The sequence below is a fragment of the Leptosomus discolor genome, chromosome 28, assembly GCF_034619465.1.
Source record: "Leptosomus discolor isolate bLepDis1 chromosome 28, bLepDis1.hap2, whole genome shotgun sequence".
Classification (NCBI taxonomy): Eukaryota; Metazoa; Chordata; class Aves; order Leptosomiformes; family Leptosomidae; genus Leptosomus; species Leptosomus discolor.
In genome coordinates, this window is record NC_141418.1 from 135,001 (window position 1) to 161,406 (window position 26,406).

The 26,406-nt window shown below is 67.3% G+C and overlaps 3 protein-coding genes across 3 annotated transcripts in view; all 3 read right to left on the reverse strand.

Moving 5' to 3' along the window:
• PNPLA6 (patatin like domain 6, lysophospholipase) overlaps positions 1 to 7,740 on the reverse strand; it is a 17,374-nt gene extending 9,634 nt beyond the window's left edge. Inside the window, exons 1-21 of the mRNA XM_086478813.1 lie at positions 7,702 to 7,740; positions 7,522 to 7,584; positions 6,697 to 6,784; positions 6,528 to 6,610; positions 6,345 to 6,442; positions 6,108 to 6,248; positions 5,036 to 5,195; positions 4,845 to 4,925; positions 3,509 to 3,637; positions 3,317 to 3,397; positions 3,107 to 3,215; positions 2,910 to 3,014; positions 2,658 to 2,764; positions 2,366 to 2,557; positions 1,792 to 1,869; positions 1,361 to 1,566; positions 1,101 to 1,232; positions 890 to 1,013; positions 696 to 809; positions 327 to 402; positions 85 to 225 (exon numbers count right to left, since the gene is read on the reverse strand). Of these exons, the coding sequence (XP_086334939.1) occupies positions 85 to 225; positions 327 to 402; positions 696 to 809; positions 890 to 1,013; positions 1,101 to 1,232; positions 1,361 to 1,566; positions 1,792 to 1,869; positions 2,366 to 2,557; positions 2,658 to 2,764; positions 2,910 to 3,014; positions 3,107 to 3,215; positions 3,317 to 3,397; positions 3,509 to 3,637; positions 4,845 to 4,925; positions 5,036 to 5,195; positions 6,108 to 6,248; positions 6,345 to 6,442; positions 6,528 to 6,610; positions 6,697 to 6,784; positions 7,522 to 7,584; positions 7,702 to 7,740 (2,347 nt within the window). The remainder of the gene's footprint in view (positions 1 to 84; positions 226 to 326; positions 403 to 695; positions 810 to 889; positions 1,014 to 1,100; positions 1,233 to 1,360; positions 1,567 to 1,791; positions 1,870 to 2,365; positions 2,558 to 2,657; positions 2,765 to 2,909; positions 3,015 to 3,106; positions 3,216 to 3,316; positions 3,398 to 3,508; positions 3,638 to 4,844; positions 4,926 to 5,035; positions 5,196 to 6,107; positions 6,249 to 6,344; positions 6,443 to 6,527; positions 6,611 to 6,696; positions 6,785 to 7,521; positions 7,585 to 7,701) is intronic.
• Positions 7,741 to 11,636: 3,896 nt separating this feature from the next.
• MCOLN1 (mucolipin TRP cation channel 1) lies at positions 11,637 to 18,123 on the reverse strand. Its single transcript, XM_086478879.1, has 14 exons — positions 18,108 to 18,123; positions 17,795 to 17,985; positions 16,549 to 16,716; positions 16,314 to 16,473; positions 16,081 to 16,168; positions 15,229 to 15,325; positions 14,965 to 15,064; positions 14,717 to 14,823; positions 14,345 to 14,494; positions 13,737 to 13,838; positions 13,324 to 13,446; positions 12,847 to 13,053; positions 12,595 to 12,725; positions 11,637 to 11,680 (listed from the first exon to the last, which is right to left on the reverse strand). Exons 1-14 carry the CDS (start codon positions 18,121 to 18,123, stop codon positions 11,644 to 11,646), a joined length of 1,677 nt encoding a protein of 558 aa, XP_086335005.1. The 3' UTR covers positions 11,637 to 11,643.
• A 1,502-nt stretch (positions 18,124 to 19,625) lies between these two features.
• Positions 19,626 to 25,612, reverse strand: CYP4F22 (cytochrome P450 family 4 subfamily F member 22). Its single transcript, XM_086478883.1, has 13 exons — positions 25,427 to 25,612; positions 24,496 to 24,640; positions 24,033 to 24,086; positions 23,821 to 23,948; positions 22,675 to 22,701; positions 22,454 to 22,569; positions 21,762 to 22,029; positions 20,785 to 20,851; positions 20,576 to 20,705; positions 20,368 to 20,503; positions 20,217 to 20,279; positions 20,024 to 20,106; positions 19,626 to 19,803 (listed from the first exon to the last, which is right to left on the reverse strand). The coding sequence occupies exons 1-13, from the start codon at positions 25,610 to 25,612 to the stop codon at positions 19,626 to 19,628; spliced, it is 1,581 nt and encodes a 526-aa protein (XP_086335009.1).
• Positions 25,613 to 26,406: the final 794 nt, after the last annotated feature.

Below are 26,406 nucleotides of genomic sequence, written 5' to 3' on the forward strand. Positions count from 1 at the left end.
GGGTCACCGGCGTGCCACAGGACCGCGGTCACCTCCACACCGTGGCCACCACCGTGCCACGGTCACTGCTGCACCGGCACTCACCGATGGCGTTGAGCGCGTGCTTGAGTTCCAGCGTGAAGGCAGCTGTGGGCACGTCATCGCACACCGGCAGCACCGCCACCGTGGACAGGTTGCTGGTGGGGTTGGTGGGCTCCGAGCTGGAGGCCATGCCCAAGCCGGAACCTGCACAGAGACGACGGGGTGGTGGACACCTTCCATGCTCTGATGACGGCCACCAGCCCTGGGGAGGACACCCCGTTGTCCCCAATCCCTCTGGGACCTACTTGCAAAGGGCCCACGGAGCTGCTGAAGGTTTCCCAAAATCTTCTGGCTCAGGAGGTGGATGAGGCGGGTGACAACCTGCAGGGACGAGCACGGGGACGGCCATCAGACCTGGCAGGGCTTCCCAAGCTGGAGACTCGTGAACACCCCAGACCGCTGCCACCACCGCCACCTCCCATCCTTGGGGACTTCAGAGAGGGATAACCCTTTAGCACACCAGCCCTTCCCCCCCAACAGCTCAAATCACGTCTTCGAGTCCTTAATTTAAGCTGGTTTCAACGAGCGTCACGGCCACCAGCTGAGGGGGACATGGGGACACGCTCCTTCCACGGGAAGAAGGGGCAGAGCCCAGGACGGGGATCTGGGGGTACCTGGGGGTATCTGCGCTTGATGTTGTTCAAGGTGCCCTCGGGCAGCTTGGCCAGCTCCGTGTCCCGGACCGCATGGACCGTGGTGGCACGGGGCTGTCGGGTGAGGGCTTCCACCTGGAGAAGAAGCCATAGAGCCAAGAGGTATCGGCCAGACGTCCAGGGCGTCCACCCCCTGACCCCGACACGGCTCTCACCACGCCGATGAGGTCCCCGCGGCCGTACTCCCCGATGAGCTCCTTCTTGCCGCTGCCCTTCTGGATGACGGAGCGGAGGCGCCCGTTGAGCGCGATGTAGGTGCAGTCCGACTTGTCACCCTGCCTGGGGGACGCCACCAGCGGGACCTCAGCCCCCTGCCAAGCTGGTCCTCACCCAGGCTGAGGTGGGCATCCACCCGTGGGTACCCACCTGTAGAGCGCCCGGCCGGCCTCCACCGCCATCCAGTCGATGGCGAAGTCCATCTGGCGCACGAAGGGTGACATACGGGCAGCCACGGTGTGGGCGACGCTCAGCACCACGCTGGGTTGCTCCCGCATGATCCTACGGGTCAACGGCAGTTGGGGAACACGGTGGTGGCCCCAAAAGATGCCACCGAAGCGCTCAGCCCAGGAATCCCCTTTGGCACCAACCCCGTGCCCCAAACCTCCTCCACCGGCGCCGGGACTCACTCGTAGAAGTCCGACTTGGAGATTTTGAGGAAGGTGCAGTCGCGGTTGGCCTTGATGGTGAAGATGAGGGGCTCACCGGTGAGCACGGCCAGCTGTCCCACCATCTCGCCGGGCTGCGTCAAGAAGAGGCAGACGTCCTCCGCCTTGTCGATCATCCGCTGGTACACGTGCAGGCAGCCCCACAGCACGAAGTGGAGGCTCACGTCCTACCGACACGGCACCCTGTCACCGTTGGGGGCCACCTGGGACCCCCCAGGCATGAGAGGTCCCGCCAGCGCCGCTTGGGCTTTCTTCAGGTCCTCTTCACACGGTGTGAAGCAGGTGCTTGCTCCCCACCACCCATAGGGCAGGAGTAGGAAGAGTAGCACCCCGTGGAAATACAGGGTGGGGGGAGCAAGAGGCCGCATCAGCTCCCTGAAACCCAGACCCACCTGGTCCCCTTGACGGGCAATGACCGTCCCAGCTTTGGCATGATGGAGCAAGACACGGTTGTTGAGGAGAGAAGGGTCCTAGAGGGAAGAACGGCGTCACAGTGAGGTGACGAGGCCCATCACGAGGAGATGAGGAGCACCACGAGGCAGAGGATCACCAGGAGGCCACGGGGACCACCATGAGGAGATGGGAACCCACCACAAGGTGATGGTGGACCACCACAAGGAGACAGGGGGCCACCCCGAGGCAATGGGGACAACCACAAAGGGGTGGAGACCACCACCATGCAGATGCGGGACCATCCCAAAGAGATGGGGGACCACCCTGAGGCCACGGGGACCACCCTGAGGCCACAGAGACCACCACAAAGTGATGGGGACCCCACATGATGGAACAGAGACTACTATAAAGCAACGAGGGACCAACACGAAGCGATGGGGGACCACCACAAGGCCACAGGGACTCACCACGAAGCAACAAGGACCCACCACGAGGTGACAAGGACCACCACGAAGCAACGAGGACCATCGCGAAGCCACGATACCCCCGCGTTGGCACCGTTTCTGCCCTCACCTCCACCTTCATGAGCTTGACCAGCTCCCGCTTGGCAGCCTCAAAGATGGCGTTGGTCTGGCGGCCCTGGTAGGGCCCGAAGGGACAGTCCCCGGCCACCGAATCGTCCTCGCAGTAGTTGTAGTGGTAGACACCAGATGGCTGCTCCTCCACCGTCACCGACTTGCGCTCCTTAGGCTCGTGCGAGACGGACTGCGGGGAGACGGGACGGCTCCGGCACCCATCACGGCCACCCCGGCGGTGCCGGAGGCGAGGATTCGGGTGGCCGCGGTGTTGCCGGATCCGGCCTTACCCGGGAGAAGGCGGCCAAGGCGCCGGTGCTGTCCTCCTGCAGCGACACCGAGATGCGGCCGCGCTCGTAGGCCATGTCGAAGTCGGAGCGGGGACCCTTCTGGATGCCTGCGATGGGTGAGGGAGGGGACCAGGGGGGTCACGGGGGTCCGAAATGGGCACGAGCGCGGGGTGGGGGACGCACGAGCTTAAGGGCTGCACGACCCCAGGACCCGCCCCCCCCCCCCCTTCTCTCCTCCAGCCTCCCACCCACCGGAGATATCCACCGGCATGGAGATGCAGCGGCTCAACGGCGGCGGCGGCGCGGGGGTCTCCAGGCCTCCGGCTTTCAGCGGGTCGGCTGCAGGACGAGACCACCCTGAGCGCCCCCAGCAGAGCCCCCCCGCCGCGGCGGTGGTGGCAGGGAGGGGGGAGGGGTTGGTCCGGGCACCCCCTTTTCCCGGCTCTCACCTGGTTCCCTGCCCTCGTCGGCGCTGCTGAGCCCCCGCTTGCCGTGGCGGACGGGGCTGGTGCGGGCGGCGTGGCCGGGTTGGGGGAAGAGCCGCAGCGGCTGCATGTCCTGCGAAGGGGGGCAGCAGTGGGGCTGGGGGGGTCCGGATCCAGCCCAGTGTGTGTTCCCCCCCCCCCCACCCCCCACCCCGGTTTTTGCCGTGAACTCACGTGGCTGAAGAGCTCGTTCGTCAACCCGAGGTAGTTGTGCAAAGCCAAGAAGGTGACGCGCTGCAGGCGCACCATGATGATCTAGGAGAAGGGGGGGGACGACGACAAGAAGCCATCAGATGTCCCCTGTCACCCCAAAGGAACGCCCCCCAGCCCCGTGGTGTGTCCCCACCCCCCCCGATTCAGACCCACCTGCACCACCCGCACCAAACTCTCCGGGTACTTCTCGAAAACGGCCGAGAAGGCTTCAACGGGCAACCGTAGGATGGTGGAGTCCTCCGCCGCCCGGGCACACACCGTCCGGTACGGTCGCTGGTGGCCCTAGGTGACACACCGTGGCGTTGGTGGCCTCGCCAAGGCGGGGAGATCCATCCCAGCCACCGACGGGCTTTTGGCCGGTTGCGCTTGGGGATGGCCGTGGTTGGGCCGGAGGGGTTTGGGGATGGTCACAGTTGGGCTGGATGGGTTTGGGGACAGCTGGTGGGGCTTGGGAATGGCCACCGTTGGGCTGGACGGGTCTGGGGATGGCTAGCGGGGTGTGGAGATGGCCATGGACAGGCCGGAGGGGCTTGAGGGAGGATGGTGGGGCTTGGGGACAGCCACGGATGGGCATAGGGACGGCCGTGGTTGGGTTGGAGGGGCCTGAGGACCACTGGCGGGGCTTGGGTACGGCCACAGTTGGGCTGGAAGGGCTTGGGGACAGCTGGTGGGGCTCGGGGACAGCCACGGTTGGCCTTGGAAGGGTTTGGGGACCAGGGGTGGAGCTTGGGGACAGCCACAGTTGGGCTTGGGCATGGCCACAGTTGGGCTGGAAGGGCTTGGGGACAGCTGGTGGGGCTTGGGGACAGCCACGGTTGGGCTTGGAGATGGCCACGGTTGGCCTGGAGGGGTTTGGGGACAGCTGGTGGGGGCTGGAGATGGTCACAGTTGGGCTGGGAAGGTTTGGGGACCTCTACAGTCAGGCTAGGGGGGGGTTGGGGACAGCCACGGTTGGGTTGGAGGGGCTTGGGGACAGCCATGAGCAAGCTTAGGGGGTTTGGGGACGGCCACGATCAGGTTTAAGGGGCTTAGGGACAACCACGATCAGGTTTAAGGGGCTTGGGGACAACCACAATCAGGTTTAGGGGGCTTGGGGACAACCACGATCAGGTTTAGGGGGCTTGGGGACGGCCACGATCAGGTTTAAGGGGCTTGGGGACAACCACGATCAGGTTTAAGGGGCTTGGGGACAACCACGATCAGGTTGAAGGGGCTTGGGGACAACCACGATCAGGTTTAAGGGGCTTGGGGACAACCACGATCAGGTTTAGGGGGCTTGGGGACAACCATGATCAGGTTTAAGGGGCTTGGGGACAACCACGATCAGGTTTAAGAGGCTTGGGGACAACCACGATCAGGTTTAGGGGGCTTGGGGACAACCACAATCAGGTTTAAGGGGCTTGGGGACAACCACGATCAGGTTTAGGGGGCTTGGGGACAACCACAAACTGTCACGGCGCGGCACTGGGGGCAGCCACGGTGTCGGTACCGTGATGACGTCGAGGATGCTGAGCAGGCTGTGCACGCTGTCCCCGGGGAACACCTCCTTCATCACCGTCTCCTTCCCATCCTGCGAAGCACAGACCCCCTCCCTCCTTGCTTTGCTCTTTCCACCCTCCCCCGCGGCGTCCCCAACCCCCTGCCACCCCCGCTGTCCCCCCGCCCTCGCTGTCCCCGCACCGGTTCGGTGAGGAAGAGCTCCAACTTGCCGTCCTGCAGCACGTAGATGCTCGTGTCGGGCTGGCCGGGACGGAAAACGTAGTCGCCTTGTTGGCACTGCTGGAAAACCATGTGCTTGCAGAGCTCCAGGAACAGCGGCTTCTCGAAGTGACCCAGCACCCTGCGGGGACACCGACGGGGACAGCGGGTGACACGGAGCTCCCCCCCCCCCCCCCCAACCCCTAGGGACCTGCCCAGCTCCTCGGGAGCCACCCGACGGGGACGCACGGAGAGGGGGAAGAGCGTCCTTCGGCGGAGCGGGCCAGCCGGCCCTTGCAGGGGGTGGCCGGGGTGGGATCCTGATCCCTGGGGCCTGATCCTGATCCCTGGGGCCTGATCGTGATCCCTGGGGCCAGCTCCTGATCCCTAGAACCTGATCCTGAACCCAGGGGCTATATCCTGATCCCCAGCAGTGGATCCTGATGACCCTGGGGCCAGATCCTGATGCCCAGGAATGGATTCTGACCCTCTGGAGCCAGACCCTGATGACCCTGGGGCCAGATCCTGATGCCCAGGAATGGATCCTGACCCCAAGGGAGGGATCCTGATGACCCTGGGGCCAGATCCTGTCCCCCTGGGGCCAGATCCTGACCTCCAGGGAAGGATCCTGAGCCCCTGGGGACAGAACCTGATGCCCAGGGATGGATTCTGACCCTCTGGAGCCAGACCCTGATGACCCTGGGGATGGATCCTGACCCCGGGGATGGATCCTGACCCCAAGGGATGGATCCTGACCCCAAGGGATGGATCCTGATGACCCTGGGGCCAGATCCTGTCCCCCTGGGGCCAGATCCTGACCTCCAGGGAAGGATCCTGAGCCCCTGGGGACAGAACCTGATGCCCAGGGATGGATTCTGACCCTCTGGAGCCAGACCCTGATGACCCTGGGGATGGATCCTGACCCCCAGGAATGGATCCTAACCCCCTGGGGATGGGTCCTGACCCCCTGGGGACGGGTCCTGACCCCCTGGGGATGGGTCCTGACCCCCTGGGGACGGGTCCTGACCCCTCGGGGGCGGGTCCTGAGCCTCACCGGACATTTTTGAGCATGTAGAGGACCTCGGAGGGCAGGTGGGAATTGGCCACATCGAATTCGGTCAAGTCGGCTTCCAGCACGGAGGGCGGAGGTTCCTTCATCTGCAGCGTGGGCAGCTCCTTGTGCATGCGCAGGAACCTTGGGGACAACGAGGTGACATCAGCGTACGGCCACCGCCCCCCCCTCCCCCCCTTGCCCCGCTGCCACCCCCTCCCGGCGCGGGTGGCACCTCACTTTCTGGCGATGTTGAGCACCTTGAGCTTCTTCTTCATCCGCGGGCGCGAGGTGCTGGAAATGGTGGTGTCCACCAGGGAGGAGGTGGATTGGGAGACCTGGGGGGTGGGGGACATCCAGCCGGGGGCGTCACCCGACGGGCGGCGTCACGAAGCCACCCCGGCGGCCGTCCCCGAGCGTCACCTTGCGCATGATCTTGCGGCCGTAGAAGAGCATCTTGTCCCGTTTGCGGAAGCGGTACTTGGGGGTCCCCTGCGCGGGGATTTCTGGGGGGCGCGATGGGGACGGGTTAACGGGGCGCGGCCCCGTCACCCCGCCCTGTCCCCAAGGCCACCGCGGTGGTGTCACTCACTTTTAAGGCGCAGCCGGCGGACCAGGACCACGATGGCAGTGGCGACGATGACGGCGAAGAGGCCGAGGCCGAGTATCACCCCCAGCACCTGCGGAGGGAGAAATGGGGGGGGGGGGGGGGGGCGTCCCCATGCGGCCCCCGGTGTCCCCCAGGGGATGGGGACAAAGGCAGGGGGGTGACCGATGGCAATGCCACCGTGGTGACGTGGTGGGATGGGAGCGGGGCTCGACAGCATTGGGGGTGCAGACGCTGTCCTCGGGGACATGGGGACAAGTTTGCGTCCCCTTGGGGTGCCCAACAGCACTGGGGACGGGGATGCCAGCCCCTGGGGACTGTCACCCGGGGACATGGGGACAAGTTTGCGTCCCCTTGGGGTGCCCAACAGCACTGGGGACGGGGATGCCAGCCCCTGGGGACTGTCACCCGGGGACATGGGGACAAGTTGGTGACCCCAGGGACACGGGGACAAGTTCGCATCCCCCAGGGTTGCTCAACAGCATGGGGGACTGGGATGCCATCCCCTGGGGACGTGGGGACAAGTTCGGGACCCCAGAGACATGGGGACAAGTTCGTGTCCCCTGCGGGCGCTCAACAGCATCAGGGACTGTCACCTGGGGGCGTGGGGACAAGTTTGTGACCCCTGGGGTGTGGGGACAAGTTCGTGTCCCCTCGGGGTGCTCAACAGCATTGGGGACCTGGGTGCTGTCCCCTGGGGACAACAGGGACACGTTTGTGTCCCCTCAGCGGGTGCCAAACAGCCCTGGGGATGGGGACAGTGTCCCTGGGGGACAGGGGGACAAGTTTGTGTCCCCTGGGGGTGCTCACCGCGCCGGTGGGGAGCTGCTCCTCGGCGAAGAGCTTGGGCAGCACGGCCACCAGGGATGCGTCCTCCGGGGACAAGGGGACAGCTGAGCCCCCCGGTGACACACACACACACCCCCCCCAGGGGGGGGACACCCCTGGGGGTGACGGTCACCCCCGTCCAGCCGCGGTGACATTTCCTACCTCCGCCTCCTCCTGCGGCTCCGACTCGCTCTGCCCCATGGCGGCGGCGGGGTCCTGCCCATGCAAAACCCTGCGAAAACGGGGGGAAAACGGTAAAAAAAATAGAGGTTTGTGATACGGGGCCACCAAGGGACGGGTGACAACCGGGTGACATCCCCGCAGCGGGTAAAACTCCGCCGGGGGTTGGGTTTGGCCCCGATTCGCTGTGTGACGGGGTGTGGGGGGGACACCTGGGGTGTCGCCAGGGTTTCGCCAAGGTGACATCGAGTGGCCAAGAGGGGACCTTAGCGTGTGTGTGTGTCCCCCCCGCCTTGGGGACTTCAGTGTCCCCTCCCCGGCGGGCAGGGGAAGTGGTGGCAGGAACCCGCTGGTTGCGACAGGCCTGGTGACCGCGTTGAGGCCACCGGCTGCCGTCACCCGTGTCACCCCCGCCGAGGCCACCAGCCGCTGTCACCGCTGTCACCCCGCCGTGCGATGAGGGTCCCCGAGCCGTGGTGCCACCGCTGGGCCCAGGCCCCGGGGTGTCGTGTGTGTCCCCCCCCCCACCACCCTGTCACCACCGTCCTTCCCAAGGACACCCCGGGGAGGTGACGGTGGCATCGGCGGGCACCGGAGCGGGGACGTCACCGGGGCTGGCACATGTCACCGTGTCACACACACACTCTCCCCCCCCCCCGCCCGCCATCGCGGCCACCCCGTGCCTGGGGGGGGTGGTGGCACGACGGGGACACGGCCGAGTGTCACGGCACCGCGCCAGCACCGGGGCCCGGTGACACCCCACCCCCCCATGGGCGACAACTGCCCCCCCCTCAGCAACTGCCCCCGCCCCGCCCCCCAGTATTACCCCCCGGCAGGTTTTGCCCCCTCCCCAGGGCAATATTTCCCCACCCCCCGGGGAAAAATCCCCCCCTCAAGCTGGTATTGCCCCCCAAGCCTATATTGCCCCCCCAGTTGCTTCTGACCCCCAGCCCTTACCACCCCCCCAGCTATAATTGCCCCCCCCTCCAGCTAATATTGCCCCCTGCCCCCGCGCTGTTACCCCCTCGCCGGCAACTGGGGGGCTGAAGCTGCCCCCCCCCCCCCCCAGGTTAATATTGCCCCTCCCACTAGTATTGCCCCCCTTTGTGAGCTAATAGCCCCCCAGGCACTTATTGCCCCGCCCACCATTTATAATCCCCCCAAGCATTTATTGCCCCCCCCAGCGCTATTGCTGCCCCCCTCGAGGGGTACTTCCGCCCCAAACTGCCCCCTCGGGCCCCCCCAAAGTCGCTCTTGCCCCCCCGCCCCCCCCCCCCCCCCCCCCCTTTGCACTCACCAGCCGCCGATCGCCGCCCGGCTCCGGCCTCGGCGGTAACGGCGGCCCCCGCGGGGTCATGGTCGCTTTAAAGCGGCCCCGCCCCCTGCCCCTGACGTCACACAGGGGCGGGGAGAGCGTCGCGGCGGCGCCGCCACGTTGAGAAGGTCAAGCGAGAGGAGCGGGGATGGGGGGGGGGGGGAGGCGGCGGTCGCCATCTTGGGTGCGGCGCGACGCGGATGGCGCGATGCCGTCACAGGGCGACGGCGCGGGCGGTGCGGGAGGGGAGGCGCCATCTTGGGAGTGGCGGGAGAGGGCGGCCGCGGGGTGGGGGGCGCTGAGCACCCTCCGGTCTGTCCCCCCGGGCACCCCGGGGTGGCAGCACCCACGGGCCCTCACCCAGCCCTGACCCCCCACGGGCACCCCGGGGTGGCAGCACCCACGGGCCCTCACCCAGCCCTGACCCCCCACGGGCACCCCGGGGTGGCAGCACCCCCTGCCAGCCCGGACACACCCCCACACCCCCCCCCCCGGGGTGGCAGCACCCACTGTCCCTCACCCAGCCCTGCCCCCCCCCCCCCCAGGCACCCAGGGGTGGCAGCACCCCCTCCCAGCCCTGTCCCCCCAGGGTGGTGACACCCACCTCCAGCCCTGAGCCCCGAGGTGACAGCACCCATGGCCCCGCTGCCAGGCCTGGCCCCACCCTGGGCACCCACCCCAGGGTGCCAGCACCCCCCGCCAGCCCTGTCCCCCCACCCCCATGGATACCCCAGGGTGCCGGCACCCCCCATCCCACCTCCAGCCCCGGCACCCCCTAGGGTGCTGGCACCCACCCACCCACCCCCCCCCGGCGCAGGGGGTCCCACAACAGCACCAACCCTCTCTCCTCCCAGGGCGCTTTATTGTCCCCAACACAGGGGCACCCACCGGGCCCCCCGCCTGGGGCGTGACTCCCCCTCCAACCCCAAAACGGGGAGAAAAAATACCCAGGGCGAGCAACACACCCGCCCCCCCACCCCCCCCGAGCTGAGACCGGCCACAACTCACTGCAGGAATGAAAAAAGGCATTCAGAGCAGGACCACACACACACACACACACACACTCCCCTCTCCTTGGCAGGCCCCTGATTTGGGGTTAAATTTGGCCTTTTTGGGGGCCGGGGAAGGCAGGCGGAGGCAGCGGCGCCTGGTGCGAGCGGCCGTTGGCCCCGCTCCAGGCGGGAGCAGCTGCTCCTGCGGTTACAAAACATGCCCTTGACCCGACCCGCGGCGCGTAAACAGCTCTGGGGACACACACCCCCGCACAAAACACCGTCCCCCTGCCCAAAACGCAGCCCCCGGGGACGAGGAGGGACCCGTCTCACTCTTATCCCAGTGTCCCAGTCCCAGCCGGAGTGGGATAGAGGTGCCTGGGGGGGGGGGTCAAAGGGAGCTACTGCGGCTCTTTGTGCCTCGGAGCTCCCCCCGAAATGGCTGCGGGGCTTGGGGACGAGTCCCCGATGCTGCCCCAGGGCAGCTGGGCTTGGGGACAAGGGCAGGGATGAGGCCCCAAGGTGGCCCAGGGGGCCTGGGGCTCAGGGAGGAGGCGAGGGACGAGCCCCTGCCCCAGCCAAGGGGCGGCTGGGGTTGGGGACAAAACCCCAGACACCTCCCTGCCACCCACCGGGGGCTGCTGGGCTCGGGGACGAGGGCAGGGACAGGTCCCCAACACGGCCAAGGGGCTTTGGCCACATCCCCGACGTAGCTGAGGGGTTGCAGGGCTCTGGGCTGCCCCCCAAACCACATCTGTGGGGTCACAGGGCTCCAAGCTGCCCCCCAAACCACAACTCTGGGGTCACAGGACTCCAAGCTGCCCCCTAGAATAGATCTGGGGGGGGGGGTCATAGGATGCCCAGCTGCCCCCCAAAACAGATCTGTGGGGTCACAGGACTCCCAGCTGCCCCCCAGAATAGATCTGGGGGGTCCTAGGGCTCCAAGCTGACCCCCAAAACACAACTGTGGGGTCACAGGACTCCAAGCTGACCCCCAAAACACAACTGTACGGTCACAGGACTCCAAGCTGCCCCCCAGAAAAGATCTGGGGGGGTCACAGGGCTTGAGGCTGACCCCCAAAACACAACTGTGGGGTCACAGGACTCCCATCTGCCCCCCAGAATAGATCTGGGGGGTCATAGGGCTCGAGGCTGACCCCCAAAACACAACTGTGGGGTCACAGGACTCCCAGCTGCCCCCCAGAATAGATCTAGGGGGGGTCACAGGGCTCCAGGATGACCCCCAGAATAGATCTGGGGGGGGTCACAGGGCTCCAGGCTGCCCCCCCAAACAGATCTGGGGGGTCACAGGGCCCCACCTAGAGCCGCCAGGGGGCCACCCAGCTCCAGTTCAGGACTGGGACCAGCAAGACCAAGGTCCGTCAAGAAAAACACCGGGGCCCCAAGTGTCCGTCTCGTGTGTCCCCCGGGCGCAGGGGACAGGGGCGTCGTCTCCCCCCCCCTCCCCCCCCCGCTTCGGGGTCCCGAGCCGGTAAAAGCAGAGAATAAAATAAATTAAAAGCGCTCGGGGGGCGGGTGGGGGGCGCGCAGGTCACCGCTGCCTCGTGCCCCCGAGGGGCTGCGCTGGGGGGGCCGGGGGGGCCGGGGGGTCTGCCCTCAGTTCACCAGCAGCGCGTTGTCCTGCAGAGGAGCCCTGCGGGGAGGGAGCAGAAGGGGGGGACCCCGATGAATTGGGGGGGGAAAGCCAATGAATTTGGGGGGGGGGGAAACCCTGAGGAATTGGGGGGACCCCATGAAATGGGGGGGACCCCGAGGAATTGGGGAGGGGGGAAAAAACCCGATGAAATGGGGGGAGGGGGAAAAAAAAACGATGAAATGGGGGGGGGGAAAAAAACGATGAAATGGGGGGGGGGAAAAAAACGATGAAATGGGGGGGGGAACCCCAAATGAATGGGGGGGGGAACCCCAAATGAATGGGGGGGGGAACCCCAAATGAATGGGGGGGGGAACCCCAAATGAATGGGGGGGGGGAACCTGATGAAATGGGGGGGGGATCCCGATGAAATGGGGGGGGGAACCCGATGAAATGGGGGGGGGAACCCGATGAAATGGGGGGGGAACCCCAAATGAATGGGGGGAGGAACCCAAATGAATGGGGGGAGGAACCCAAATGAATGGGGGGGGGGGAACCCAAATGAATGGGGGGGGGGGAACCCAAATGAATGGGGGGGGGAGGCTGCTTCACTTTTGGCAGCAACACCCAGCCGCAGGTCAAGGGAGACACCACCCCCACCCCCCCCGAAACAAGCGGGGAGCCCGCACCTCCCCCAGTTATACCCACGGTGCGGGGGGGTGTCCCCGCCAGGCACAGAGACATTTTGGGGGGTCGGCAAGAGACACAGGGGCACGGAGAGGGGCTGGAAATCACCATCCCCGCGGGGTCGGCCACGCGCGAGTGGAAATGGCCACAAACCCGCCTCGCCCGGCACGGGGGGAGCGGGGTAGATAACGGGGGGGCGGGGGGGGGGGGGGTGTTGCTGAGTGTACCTAGCCCAAATCCACTGGCCAGAAGCCCCCCCTGCTGTTGCCCCCAGCCCCGGTGCTCACCGCTCGCAGCAGCAGAAGACGGAGCAGGCCGAGGCGCTGTCGCGGCGGTACTTGCCCGATTTGGGGCTGTCCTGGCACTGGGCGATGTAGGCGTGGAGCTGGGAGACGGGGGGCTCGCCCTCGCACTGGTGCTGTAGGCCAAAAAAAAAAAAGGGGGGGGGGCCATGGGGAAGCTGAACCCCCCCCTCCCCCCCCAAAAAAAAAAGCGAAGCCACGAAGCTTTGCGGAAACACCCAAGGACCGAGGGCTCACCTTGATGGTCTCGTAGGAGCCGGTGATGAGGGCGATGAAGAGGCTGAGGACCATGTAGATGAAGAGGCTGATGAAGGTGTACAGGTAGATCTGGCTGAAGAGCCACACCAAGTAGCTGTTCTGCTGCATCTCGGCGAAGGTCACGAACATGTCGTCCCCGTTGATGAGGGAGAAGAGGCACTCGGACACCATGGAAAGCGAGCGGAACTGGGATGGGAGGGCACCCAGGGCTGGCAGCCGGCCCCAGGCCACCGCGTCACCCCTTCCAACGCCGGGCTGGAAGCTCCCCGCCGGGCAGCGAGGGCTCCCCGCCACCCTACGGGCCGCCCCGTCGTGCCCCCGAGGAGAGGCTGCGGCAAAGACCCCAAACGGGGAGCGGCGCCGCGCCCCTCTCCTCCCAAATCCGGGTGTGGAGTCACCCAGAAGTGTCGTGTGTGTGTGTGTGTGTCCCCCCGGCCCCAGCCCCCCGAGCAGCACCTTGACGTGGTAGGGGCCCAGCACGATCCACCCGCAGAAGCAGTAGCCCAGGTAGATGACGGCCACGCAGCAGCAGAAGCGGATGACGTTGGGGAGGGCCACTCGCAGCGTGACGATGAGGATCTGGCGGAGGAAAAGCCCTTGGGATCGAGCCCCCCTCCCCCCGTCTTCTGCCGGCAGGGGGGCCAGCAGCGGTTAAAACACCCCACGAGACCCCCGGCAGAGCAGGATGGGGACCCTGGGGACAGACACAGCGGGTGCAGGCCAAGCCCGAGCCTGCCCAGCGCTCAGGACCGGGCTGGCACGGCCATTCCCATTCCCCTGGGAATTGTCCCCTGGGAATTGTCCCCTGGGAATTGTCCCCTGGGAATTGTCCCCTGGGCTCCCCAGGTGCCACCCCCGGGGTCGCTCACGTTGTATTTCTGGAAGAAGGTGAGGTAGCGAATGACCCCGACCCAGACCAGCAGCGTGGAGGTGCCCAGGAGGATGCTGCAGACGTCGTAGCTGGCAAAGTTCTGCGGGGACAGAGGTGTCACCAGCCCGAGGCACAGCCAACGCCGCCCCCAAACTGTCCCCCCCCTCCGCCGTCCCCAACGCCCGAACGACGCTCTGCGCCGGCCACAAGCTGGCGGCGAGTGAAATCCCGCCGCCACAAGCCACAAGGCAGCAGCCAGCCGGGCCCCAGCCTGTCCCCTTGGTGTCATCCCCCTTGTCCCAAAGGGAAAAGGGGGGGCTCTGGGGTCCCACCAGGGCCAGGACACCCCCCCCCTTGTGAACCCCTCAGGAGCGCTGCCTGTCCCCGAACCCGCCGTCAGGGCCCTGACTGCATCCAAGCCGGCTTCACCGAGGCAGACAACCCCGTTGCCAGCACCCGGGGGTGGCCGTCGGGCGACTCACCTCTTGTCACACGGAGATGTCCCCTCACCGGAGCAGAGCGACCCCCGTGGCAGCACCCCCGGGGCACGCAGGACCCGCAAAACCCCCAGCCTCACCCCCCCCCCCCCCCGCGGTGTCCCCGTACCTTGGACTCGATGCCGATCTTCATGATGGTTCCCAGGACGGTGAGGACGTCGCTGATGACCAGGAGGATGTACCAGCCGTTGAGGAACTCCATGCGGTCCGACAGGCACACGCTCTGGTTGTACCGGCGCCGGAAAAACCGGCTGAACTCCTGCAGGGAGGGGAGGGGGGAGGAAAAACGGGGTCCCTTCACCCACCGCCCGCAGAGTTTGACCCATCTCGCAGCAGCCACAGCTTCCACCGAGCGTCCCCGGGGGGGTGGGATGGGGATGGGGCCTCCTCCGAAAGCTGGCGGTGCCAGGGCAGCATCCCCGGGGGGGTGGGGGGGGCCGCTCTGTCCACCCCCCACCCCACCCCACCCCCCCCCACTCACGTGCTGCAGCATCAGGCCCCGGATGATGGAGCGGGCGCAGAGGATGAAGGAGAGCGAGCAGACGAGGATGACGACGACGTCGAAGAACAGCCGGAAGGAGTTGTCACCTGCAAGACACGCGGCGGTTCGTCTTCCCCGGAGGGCACCCCCAAACCACCCTCCCCCCCCCCCTCTCCCCACCGCAGCCCTTTGGGGAGGGGGGGGGGGGGGCAGACCCCCCCCCTTTGTCACGCCCTGGCAGCCCCCACCTCGCCCGAAGACGCTGGGGTCTTTGCACTCCTTGATGTCCGCCCGGTTGTCCAGGTGGATTTTCACCCGGCCGCTGTGCGCCTTGTTGTCGAACGTGATCTGGGGAGAAAGGGGGACGGTCACCGCCCGGGAAACCCCCCCAGCCCCAGCAGCTCCTCGCCGCCGGTACCCGCTGCCTCCGCGCCCACCAGGGTCGCCGCCACCCCGGGCTGGATCATCCCCCCCCCCGCCCCCGAGGTGGGGAGCGGTGCCGACGCACTCACGGTGATGGTGAAGGTGTAGCAGTCGGGAATCTCGTTGTTGATGATGGTTTGGATGTTGATGGCTTTCAGCTTGAACTGGATGGTGACGTTGATGAGCCTGCGGGAGGGGACCGCGGTGAATCCCACCCCCTGCCGCTTCGCCAGGGCGTCGCGGCCCACGGAGCTCCCCCCAAAACCCGGCGCCGCGAGTCAAACAACCCGCAGAGAGGGGGTAAACACCTTCCCCGGGGGGTAAACACCTTCCCTGGCAGTGCCAACAGCCCCAGGAAAGGGCGTCTCCAGCTTTAAAGGAGCAAATCCTGCCCAGCCTGCCCCCAGCGCCGCTGAACTTCGCTTCGAGGGGGAGGTTGGAGCGTCGGGAAGAAAGGGCGCCGCAAGCTACGCCGCGTCCCCCGGCACCGGCGTCCCTCGGCTCGGCACCGGCGAGAAGACGGGGCCGACACCGTGCCCACGCCGGCGGGGCTTGGCCACGCTCCACCGAAACGCCGCCGCGAGGCAGGGCAGGGTTTGGGGAGGGGAAAACAACCCCCGAGGCGGGGGTTGCAGCGCGGTCGCGGCGGCGGCGGTGCCGCCGCGGGGCCCGGAAAGCAGCGGCTTGGTTCTGCGAGCTCAGCGGTTTCACATCTCCCTCGGCAGAAAGGTGGAATTTTTTTCTATCCCACGAGCGGTTTTTGAAAACCAACGGGGCGGTTTTTGCCTTTTTCCCCCCCTCCCCCCCCATCCCAGCAGCGGGTTTCAGCGCCAGGGAGTCCCTGCCTCACCCTCCCCCCCCCCACACCCCATGCCAAGGGGATGTTCCCAGCCCCCCAAACGCTGGGACACCCCGGACTGCGGGGAAGGCGTCGGGATTACTTGTGAAATTTGAGGGTGAAGTTCTTGTAGCTGCGATCCAGCTCGGGGGGAAGAGGCTGGGGGTCCTCGGGGTCCACTCCCAGGCAGTCTGCAGGGAGGGAGAAGCACCTTCAGGGAAGCCCAAAGCCCCCCGGGGACCCTCTCGAGCCCAGAACAAGGACCAAAAAACCTCCCCAGGACCCAGCGGTGGCTGCGGGAGGAGGAATCTCAGCCTCGTCATCCCCAAAACCCACCCGTGACAATCTTGGGGTCGATGTTGAAGGTGTCGTTGGCCGGATCGATGCGTCCTTTCCGGTAGTATTGCTGGCACAGCATCAGGGCTGACTGGTTCCCTCCGCTCTCGCCCCGCACGTAGGCGTAACGGCCGATGGTCTCGTTGGGAATGGCCAAGTACTGGCGAAGGAGACGCCCTCAGCAGCTGGACGCGGCCCCGAGCCCCCTCCGTGTCACCTCCCCCGTGGACCTCACCTTCTCCAAGGCGTAAAACATGCGGTCGTAGAGGTCGCGCTGGGTGTAGACGGCGTAGGAGTCGTCCGCGCCGTCCACGTAGTCCTTCAGGAAGAGGTGTTTGAAGGCGACGGTGTTCTCCTCCTTGAACGTCACCACCATCTGGTTGCTGAGCCCGAAGAGGATGAGCTGAGGGACACAGGACACCGCGGCTCAGGGCCTGTCCCAGCAGCTCCAGAAATCACGATGCCACGGCCCAAAAACGCAGCCGCTTCACCCCAAAGACGCTCGCGGGAGGCGAAACGCCGTCACCCGACGCTCGGGGGACGCCAAGAAGACAACGGCCAGCGAGCACGTCCCCGAGGCTGTCCCCACCTCCACCTGGTGACCCCAACACCTCTTAAGGTGCCTGTTTTCCTCCGGCGAAGCCCCTCTCCCGCCGCGGGCGGGGGGAGGACGATCCCCTTGGGGACACGCGCGTGTCCCACCGCAGAGGAGGGAAGGACGATCTCCCTGGGGACACGGGCGTGCCCCCCAGTGTCACAAACACCCCAGCTACACGACAGCAGAGCAGACCCTGACCTTCCCCCTCTTCGTCAGCGCGCTCCCTGCCTGCCCGCTCTCAACCCCTCCCCGTGACGCTAATTAGCTGGTGTTTATTAGCGCAAGACGCCGCTCGTTAGCGCCGCTCCTTGGCAGGGCGAGCGCAGGGGTGGCTCCGGGTGACACCGGGTGCCTGGGCACAGCAGGGTGCAGGCAGCCAGGCTGCGCCGAGCGGGCAGAAAAGGGGGGGCTGGCGCCTCTTCGGGAGCCGGTGACACCCTGGGGGGTGTCCTTTCTTCCCCCCCCCCCCTTTTTTGGGGGGGAACCTGGCATCACCCACTGTGACATGGGGAGACCCACCAGTGTGGCACCTGGACCCCAAGGATGTGCCACCAGGGTGACCCCAACAGACACACCCCCCCCCCCAGGGGACCTCTCCTGAGTGCCCCACTGTCCCCAAGCACTCCCACCAAATGTCCCCAAATACTCAAGCCCCCCCCAACGCCCAGTACTCCCCACAATGTCCCCAGGCCTCCCTTAGGGTGTCCCCTCCTACGTCCCCATGCCCAGCACCCACCTCAGAGGGCACCCCCTGTACTCCCAGGACACCCCCCCCCCCCCCCCAGCACCTCTCTCCCCGGTTTCCCCATGCCCCAGGGCCACCCGTGCCCCAGGGCCACCCCTCCCCGGTGTCCCGGTCGCCCCCTCCCCGTTATCCCCGCACCTGGACGGTGACAAGGAGGATCTTGGCCAGCTGCAGCCCCAACTTGACGGGCCGCCGCCCCCGGGCCCGGTACTTATCGCAGGGGCTCATGAAGAAATACTTGAGGCGGCGTCGCAGCTCTTCTTCCTCCGCCACCACCGGCGACTCCGTCGCGCCGTACCCGGGCCCGCGGCCCAGCAGCCGCTCCGTTTCTGAGGGGAAACCGCCATTAACCGGCGGCTACCGGGGGCCACCGGCGGGGTCGGGGGCGGTTACCAGCCCCCCCGCCCTCCCTGGCCCCAGCCCCGCCGCCCCCAGCCCGGTCCCCGCTCACCGGACGGGGCCGCCATGGCGCCGCCGCAGCGCGGCTTCAAGCCGCCCGCCTCACGTGACCGGAAGCCACCGCCTACCCGCGCCTTTGCCCGTAGCCACTCCCAGCCGTCGCTCAGCGCGCCGTAGCCCCGCCCAGCGGGCGATTGGACGGGCCCACGCCCATCCAGCGTCCGGGACGCTGTGGCTCCGCCCACAGCCTGGCCGCGGCCCCGCCCACCCACCGCCTTCGCTGCCCCCTCCCGCCTGTGACAGGTGACATGGGGGGGACACGCCCACGGATGGTGACAGGTGACATGGGGGGGACACACCCATGGATGGTGACCTGTGACATGGGGGGTCATGCCCAGGAACGGTGGTGACCTGTGGCCGAGGAGGACACATCCATGGATGGTGACACGTGACATGGAAGGACAGGTCCACGGATGGTGACACGCCCACGGATGGTGACACGTGACATGGGGGGACACGTCCATGCCAGGACGGTGACATGTGGCCCAGGAGGGACACGTTCATGGATGGTGACACGTGACATGGGGGGACACATCCATGCCAGGACAGTGACATGTGACATGGGGGGACACGTCCACGGATGGTGACACGTGACATGGGGGGACACATCCATGCCAGGACAGTGACGTGTGGCCCAAGAGGAACACGTCCACGGATGGTGACACGTGACATGGGGGGACACATCCATGCCAGGATGGTGACATGTGGCCCAGGAGGACACGTCCATGGATGGTGACACGTGGCATGGTGGGACACGTCCATGCCAGGACGGTGACATGTGGCCCAGGAGGGACACGTCCACGGATGGTGACAGGTGACACGGGGGGACACATCCATGCCAGGACGGTGACATGTGGCCCAGGAGGGACACACCCATGGATGGTGACAGGTGACATGGGGGGGACACACCCATAGATGGTGACAGGTGACATGTGGGGTCATGCCGAGGAACGGCGGTGACCTGTGGCCAAGGAGGACATGTCCATGGATGGTGACACGTGACATGGAGGGACAGGTCCACGGATGGTGACACGTCCACGGATGGTGACATGTGACATGGGGGGACACATCCATGCCAGGACGGTGACTTGTGGCCCAGGAGGGACACGTCCATGGATGGTGACACGTGACATGGGGGGACACATCCATGCCAGGACAGTGACATGTGACATGGGGGGACACGTCCATGCCAGGATGGTGACATGTGGCCCAGGAGGGACACGTCCATGGATGGTGACACGTGGCGTGGTGGGACACGTCCATGCCAAGACGGTGACATGTGGCCCAGGAGGGACACATCCATGGATGGTGACACGTGGCATGGTGGGACATGTCCACACCATGAGGTGGCACACGATGGAGGAGGGCACCCCCCCACCAGCCTCACCCCACCCCCCCCCCCACACCACGACACCGTCCCCTCCGTGCCACCGTTTATTCACCGCTCCTCCCTCGGCTGGAGCAGCCACCGCACGGCGTGTCCCCCGTGTCCCCCGTGTCCCCGTGTCCCTCAGGCCACCCCCGGCAGCGGCTCCAGCAGCAGCCAGAGCCCGTCCTCGGTGCGGAGGATGAGCTCGGGCTTGCGGCGCGGCGGCCGCCCCGCGTCCAGCCGGATGGCGAAGCGTGCCACCGTCAGCGCCGCCACCACCTTCATCTCGGCCATGGCGAAGCTCTGCCCGATGCAGTTCCTGCCGCCGCGTCCCCCTCTGTCACCTCCGCGGAGGGGACACGGGGGACAGCAGACCCGACCCCCCCCTCATCGGGGTGGTGGAGCCTCCCCAAAACGTGGCGATGGTGTTGTCGCCGTGACACCCAAACGTCACGGCTCGGGGACAGCCGCCCTGCCTTGAACCCAACCAAACTGGCGCGGTGACACGTGGGGACACGAGCGTCCCCACCATGGCCTACCTGGGACCGGCGGAGAAGGGGATGAAGGCCAACGGGGACCGTCCCTGGCTGTTCTCCGGGCTGAACCTCAGTGGGTCGTAGACCTGGAGTGACACGGACGCCGTCACGCCGTGGTGACGTGGTTGTCCCCACCTACGGTGATGGGGACATCCCGCTGTCCCACAGTCACGCCACCAGGGCCACGTGGCTCCACCTGGGGCTCGGGCCAGATGTCCGGGTTGTGGTGGGTCCCATAGATGCTCATCAGGCAGATGACCTCTGGTGGGATGGAAAGGGCCACCTTAGGGACAGGGGACAAGGAGGGACGGTGACCCTGGGGACCCCTCGCACCCCGGGCGAGCCGCACCCTTGGGGATGGCGCGTCCGTCGCTCAGGGGGATGTCCTTGGTGCAGCGCCGGGACACGGCGGTGACGGGGGGATGCAGGCGAAGGCTCTCCTTGATGCACATGGTGGTGAAGGGCAGGTGGGACAGGTCCTCCCTGGGGGCGAGCGGTGGTGGCACCAGCGTCCCCAAGCCGGGTGGCCGGGGGACGACAGCGGGGACCTCTCACCATTGGATCTCCTCGGCCTCCCTGCCCTTGAGGAGCTCGCGGACCTCCTGGCGGCACCGCTCCTGGTAGTGGGGGTGGCGGGCCAGGTTGTAGAACAGCCACGCCAGGCCGCTGGCCGTCGTGTCGTGACCTGCGGGGACAAGGGGGGAGCGAGGGGACGTGTGAGTGTGTGTCCCTCCCCCCGATGGCAGCCGGTGGCTCGCCCTCACCCTCAAACATGAAGGTGTCAGCCTCGGCCGAGATGTCCTCATCCGACAGGGTGTTGCCGTCCTCGTCCTGCAAGGGTGAGCGTGGCAGCCAACGGGCACCCCAGGGCCACCACCTTATGGCCAACCCTCCCCATGGCCACCACCAGTCCCCTTGGCCATCACCAGTCCCCTATGGCCACCACCCTATGGCAAACCTTCTCCATGGCCACCACCAGTCTCCTTGGCCACCACCATCCCCCTCTGGCCACCACCCTATGGCCAACCCTCCCCATGGCCACCACCAGTCCCCTATGGCCACCACCCTATGGCCAACCTTCTCCATGGCCACCACCATTCCCCTCTGGCCACCACCCTATGGCCAACCTTCTCCATGGCCACCACCATTCCCCTCTGGTCACCACCCTATGGCCAACCTTCTCCATGGCCACCACCAGTCTCCTTGGCCACCACCATCCCCCTCTGGCCACCACCCTATGGCCAACCCTCCCCATGGCCACCACCAGTCCCCTATGGCCACCACCCTATGGCCAACCTTCCCCATGGCCATCACCATCCTCTTGGCCACCACCGTGCCACTACAGCCACCACCCTGTGGCCAACGTTCCCCATGGCCATCACCATCCTCTTGGCCACCACCGTGCCACTACAGCCACCGCCCTGTGGCCAACGTTCCCCATGGCCATCACCATCCTCTTGGCCACCACCGTGCCACTACAGCCACCACCCTGTGGCCAACGTTCCCCGTGGCCACCACCACCCCCTTGGCCACCACCGTGCTGCTACGGCTGCCACCCTATGGTCAACCTTCCCCATGGCCATCACCATCCTCTTGGCCACCACCATGCCACTACAGCCACCACCCTGTGGCCAACGTTCCCCGTGGCCACCACCATCCCCTTGGCCACCACCGTGCTGCTACGGCCACCACCCTGTGGCCAACCTTCCCCGTGGCCACAACCGTCTCCCCCTGGCACTACCTTAGCGAGCAGGAGAAGGTCAATGAAGTCCATGCTCCGTCCCTGGTGGCTCTCCAGCCAGGCCCGGTGGCCGAGGCGGTCGAGGGCCTGGCGCCGGCGCTGCACCACGGCGGCGGTGAAGCCGTGCACGGTGGCGCAGGCCCGGGCGAAGCGGCGCCCGTCGGCCGAGAGGCGGTAGAGCCACGTCGGGTGGTGGAGCAGGTGTTGATGGCGTCTCACCACCAAGGTGCTCAGCTCCAGGATGGCCTTGATGTACTCGCTGGGCTGCCTGTGGGCACCGGGGACCTCTGGGGACGGCCACCACGGGGTGGCCACCCCCCGCTGGCCGCGGTGAGCTTCAGTGGGGACATGGGGTGGCAGAAGGTCCCCTGCCCGCGCTGACATGTGGAGCCAGGGTGAGGTGACACCAGGGAGGGACTCAGAGCCCGGGGGGGGACACCCTGATGGGGTGGGGGACAAAGCTGGCATGAGGGGGGGGGGGGCCCAGGAGGGACAGAGCTGGGGTGAGGGGACGCTGCGGGGGGACAGCGTTGGGATGGTGGGGACCTTGCCGGGTGCAAAGCCCAAGGGGGGGACCCCAGTTGGGGACCAAGTCTGGGCAGAGGGGACAGAGCTGGGGTGAGGGGGGGGGTTCCCTGGGTGGGGGGGACACCCTGGTTGGGGACGCGGGCAGGGGCCAAGGGGACACTCACTCCTGGCAGTGGCTCTCGTGGCTGAAGATGCATTTCTGGAGGGTGTCCAGGGTGAGGAGGCTGAGCTGCTCCAGCACCTCCAGCCCCACCGGGTGCTGCGCTGCCTGCGCCGCTGCCTGCACCCCTGCCTGCACCCCTGCCTGCGCCGCTGCCTGCACCCCTGCCTGCGCCGCTGCCTGCGCCGCTGCCCGCGCCGCTGCCTGCGCCGCTGCCCGCGCTGCTGCCCGCGCCGCTGCCCGCCACTTGGCCTGCGGGCAGGGTGAGGGTGTGGGTGCAGGGCTGGGTCAGGGGTGGGGGTCTGGGTGCAGGGTGGGGTTTGGGTGCAGGGTGGGGTTTGGGTGCAGGGTGGGGTCTGGGTGCAGGTTGGGGTCTGGGTGCAGGCAGTGGGGTTTGGGTGCAGGCAATGGGTGCAGGCGGCGGGTGCAGGTTGGGGTCTGGGTGCAGGCAGGGTTTGGGTGCAGGGTGGGGTCTGGGTGCAGGTTGGGGTCTGGGTGCAGGCGGGGTTTGGGTGCAGGGTGGGGTCTGGGTGCAGGGTGGGGTCTGGGTGCAGGCGGGGTTTGGGTGCAGGGTGGGGTCTGGGTGCAGGGTGGGGTCTGGGTGCAGGCTGGGCGCAGGCAGAAGGCGCAGAGTGGGGTCTGGGTGCAATTTGGGGTCTGGGTGCAGGGTGGGGTCTGGGTGCAGGGTGGGGTCTGGGTGCTGGTCTGGGCGCAGGCAGCGGGTACAGGCAGTGGGTGCAGGCAGCGGGTGCAGGTTGGGGTCGGGGTGCAGGTCTGAGCGCAGGCAGAAGGGGCAGGGTGGGGTCTGGGTGCAATTTGGGGTCTGGGTGCAGGCAGCAGGTGCAGGCTGGGGTCTGGGTGCAGGGTGGGGCCTGGGTGCTGGTCTGAGCGCAGGCAGAAGGGGCAGGGTGGGGTCTGGGTGCAGTTTGGGGTCTGGGCGCAGGCAGAAGGCGCAGAGTGGGGTCTGGGTGCAGGGTGGGGTCTGGGTGCAGGGTGGGGTCTGGGTGCTGGTCTGGGCGCAGGCAGCGGGTACAGGCAGTGGGTGCAGGTCGGGGTCGGGGTGCAGGCAGCGGGTGCAGGCCAGGGCTCAGGGTGTGGGCAGTGGGTGCAGGGTGGGGTCTGGGTGCAGGTAGGGTCTGGGTGCAATTTGGAATCTGGGTGCAGGGTGGGGTCTGGGTGCTGGTCTGGGCACAGGCAGAAGGGGCAGGGTGGGGTCTGGGTGCAATCTGGGGTCCGGGCGCAGGCAGCGGGTGCAGGCCAGGGCAGCGGGCGCAGGCAGTGGGTGCAATTTGGGGTCTGGGTGCAATTTGGGGTCCGGGCGCAGGCAGCGGGTGCAGGCCAGGGCAGCGGGCGCGGGCAGCGGGCACTCACGTGCATGACGTGGGTGCTCTGGTTGAAGATGCCCACGTAGGACCTGAGGACGTCCCCGTGGAAGGCGGGGGCCAGCAGGCGCCGGTGCCGAGCCCACTTCTGGCCACGGCTCAGCAGCAGCCCGTCCCCTGCGGCGGCACACCCGGCTCCCATCCGTGGGGCACCCCTGGGTGCTGCCCCACCTGTCCCGCCGCCCCCCAGCACCCACTCACCCAGCCAGGGCTTGAGGAAGCCGTAGAAGAGCTGGTCCTTGGGGGCGATGAAGGCTGAGAGGAGAGGGGAGAGGGGGCTGGTGAGGGGTGCCACCAGGGTGGCATCAGGTCCCCTCGGTGGCTTACAAGGTGGGTGGGGTCCCTAGGGAGAGGGGACGCCCCGTCTGCACCCATAACCCCCGCAGGATGGGGGGGCTGGGTATGACCGGGCCACCAGGCTGGCCGTGGTGACACGCTTGGGTGGCCCTGAGGACCCTCAAGGACAGCTCGGTGGCCACCACGGCGCGGGCACTTGGGCACTCGCTGGACCAGCCCCCTCTGGGCGGCTCTGCAGACCCTCGGGGTTGGGTTGGTGGCCACCGTAGGATGGTGGACCCAGCCAGGTGACCGGCCCAGCCACGGTGCCCCCTTCTGGGTGACCCTGGGGACCCTCAGGGCTGGGTTGGTGGCCCTCGTGTCCTACCTGAGGCCAGGAGAACGGGGCGGAGGGTGTCGGGGTGGAAGAGGCGCAGGACGGGGATCCACGGCGAGACCCACCACAGGCAGCCGCGGCGGTACCGTGCCACCAGCTCGTCCACCAGCCGCAGCCCCTCCTCCGTGCTCTTCGCCTGCGCCACGGGGCACCGCGGGGCTCGGTGACAGGCTGGGGGACACCCTTGTCCCCACGGTCACCGCCTGCCCTTGGGGACAGGCTTGTCCCTTGGGGACGGTCTCAGCTCGGGTTCACAAATGGACTTGGGGACGCTCAGAGCTCATGTGCCACCACCCTGTCCCCACTGCCATGCCCAGGTGCCACCGCCCTGTCCCCACTGCCCCCCCCCAGCTGCCCCCACCCTGCCTCTGCTGTCACACCGCCCCCCCCCCAGTGCCACCACCCTTTCCCTGCCACCCCCAGATGCCGCCACCCTGTCCCCACTGTCCCTCCCAGTGCCACCACCCTGTCCCTGCTACCCTCCCCAAAGTGCCACCGTCCTGTCCCTGCCACCCCCAGGTGCCACCACCCTGTCCCCACTGCCCCCCAGGTGCTACCCCCCTGCCTCTGCTGTGTCCCCCCCCAGTGCTGCCACCCTGTCCTGGCCACACCCAGGTGCCACCACCCTGTCCCCACTGTCCCCCCCAGGTGCCACCCCCCTGACTCTGCTGTCCCTCCCCAGTGCTGCCACCCTGTCACCACTGTCCCTCCCAGTGCCACCACCTTGTCCCTGCTACCCTCCCCAAAGTGCCACCGTCCTGTCCCTGCTGTCCCCCCCCAGATGCCACCACCCTGCCTCCGCTGTTGCCCCCCCCCAGGTGCCACCGTCCTGTCCCCACTGTCCCCCTAGATGCCACCACCCTGTCCCCACTGCCCCCCCCCCCCAAGGTGCCACCACCCTGTCCCCGTGCTGTCCCCTCACCAGGCCGGTGTGACCCAGCAGCCAGCTGCGCCATGGCAGCCGGGGGAAGCGGCGCAGTTGGTGGCAAGTGGCCCGGAAGCGGGTGACGGTGACCACGGCGTCCCAAAGCCACCGCAGCAGCAGGGCCAGGAGCAGGGTGCCGATGGCCACCGCGCCCAGGGGACCCAGCGCCCAGGTCACCGCCATGGCACCCGCTCCCTGGGGACAGGGCAAAGGTCGAGGTGGGAGGGGGGGGGGGAAGATGGCACCGCGCTGTCACGTGTCCCCGCGGCGGGTGGCACCGTGCCCATCCCGGTGGCTTTGTCACGGCGCGTGTCCTGGTGGCATCGTCCCCTACGTGTGTCCTGTCCTGGTGGCTTCGTGCCCTCGTGTGTGTCCTGGTGGCATTGGCCCCCACGGTCCCGGTGGCTTTGTCCCCATCCCCCCCCATACGTGTCCTGGTGGCATCTTTCCCTCACGCGTGTCCTGGTGGCACCGTCGCTCCACGCGTGTCCCCTGACGTGTCCTGGTGGCTTCATCCCTTGACACGTGTCCTGGTGGCTTCACGCCCTGACGTGTGTCCTGGTGGCACGCGCACACGCGCACACCCCCCCCCCCCCGGCTTGCACGCACCCACCATGGGCGGACACGTGTGCACACACGTGAGAACGTGCGCACCCCCCCGTGCGCACCCGCGCACACACGGGTGTGTAGGCACACGCTCCCCGCGTGCCCATGCAATGCGCACGCATGTATGTATGCACGCCCCCGCGTGCACACACGCGTGTGCCTGCGCCCCACGCACAAGCACACGCACACACGCACGCATGCACACCCGCCTGTGCACTCACATGTGTGTAAGCACACCTCCCCCACGCACACACGTGTGTATGTATGCACACCCCCTGTGCACACCCGACCGCGCACATGCGTGTGCACCTATACACACCCCCCGTCTGCACACACGCGTGTGTCTGCACACCACGCACAGCACACGCACA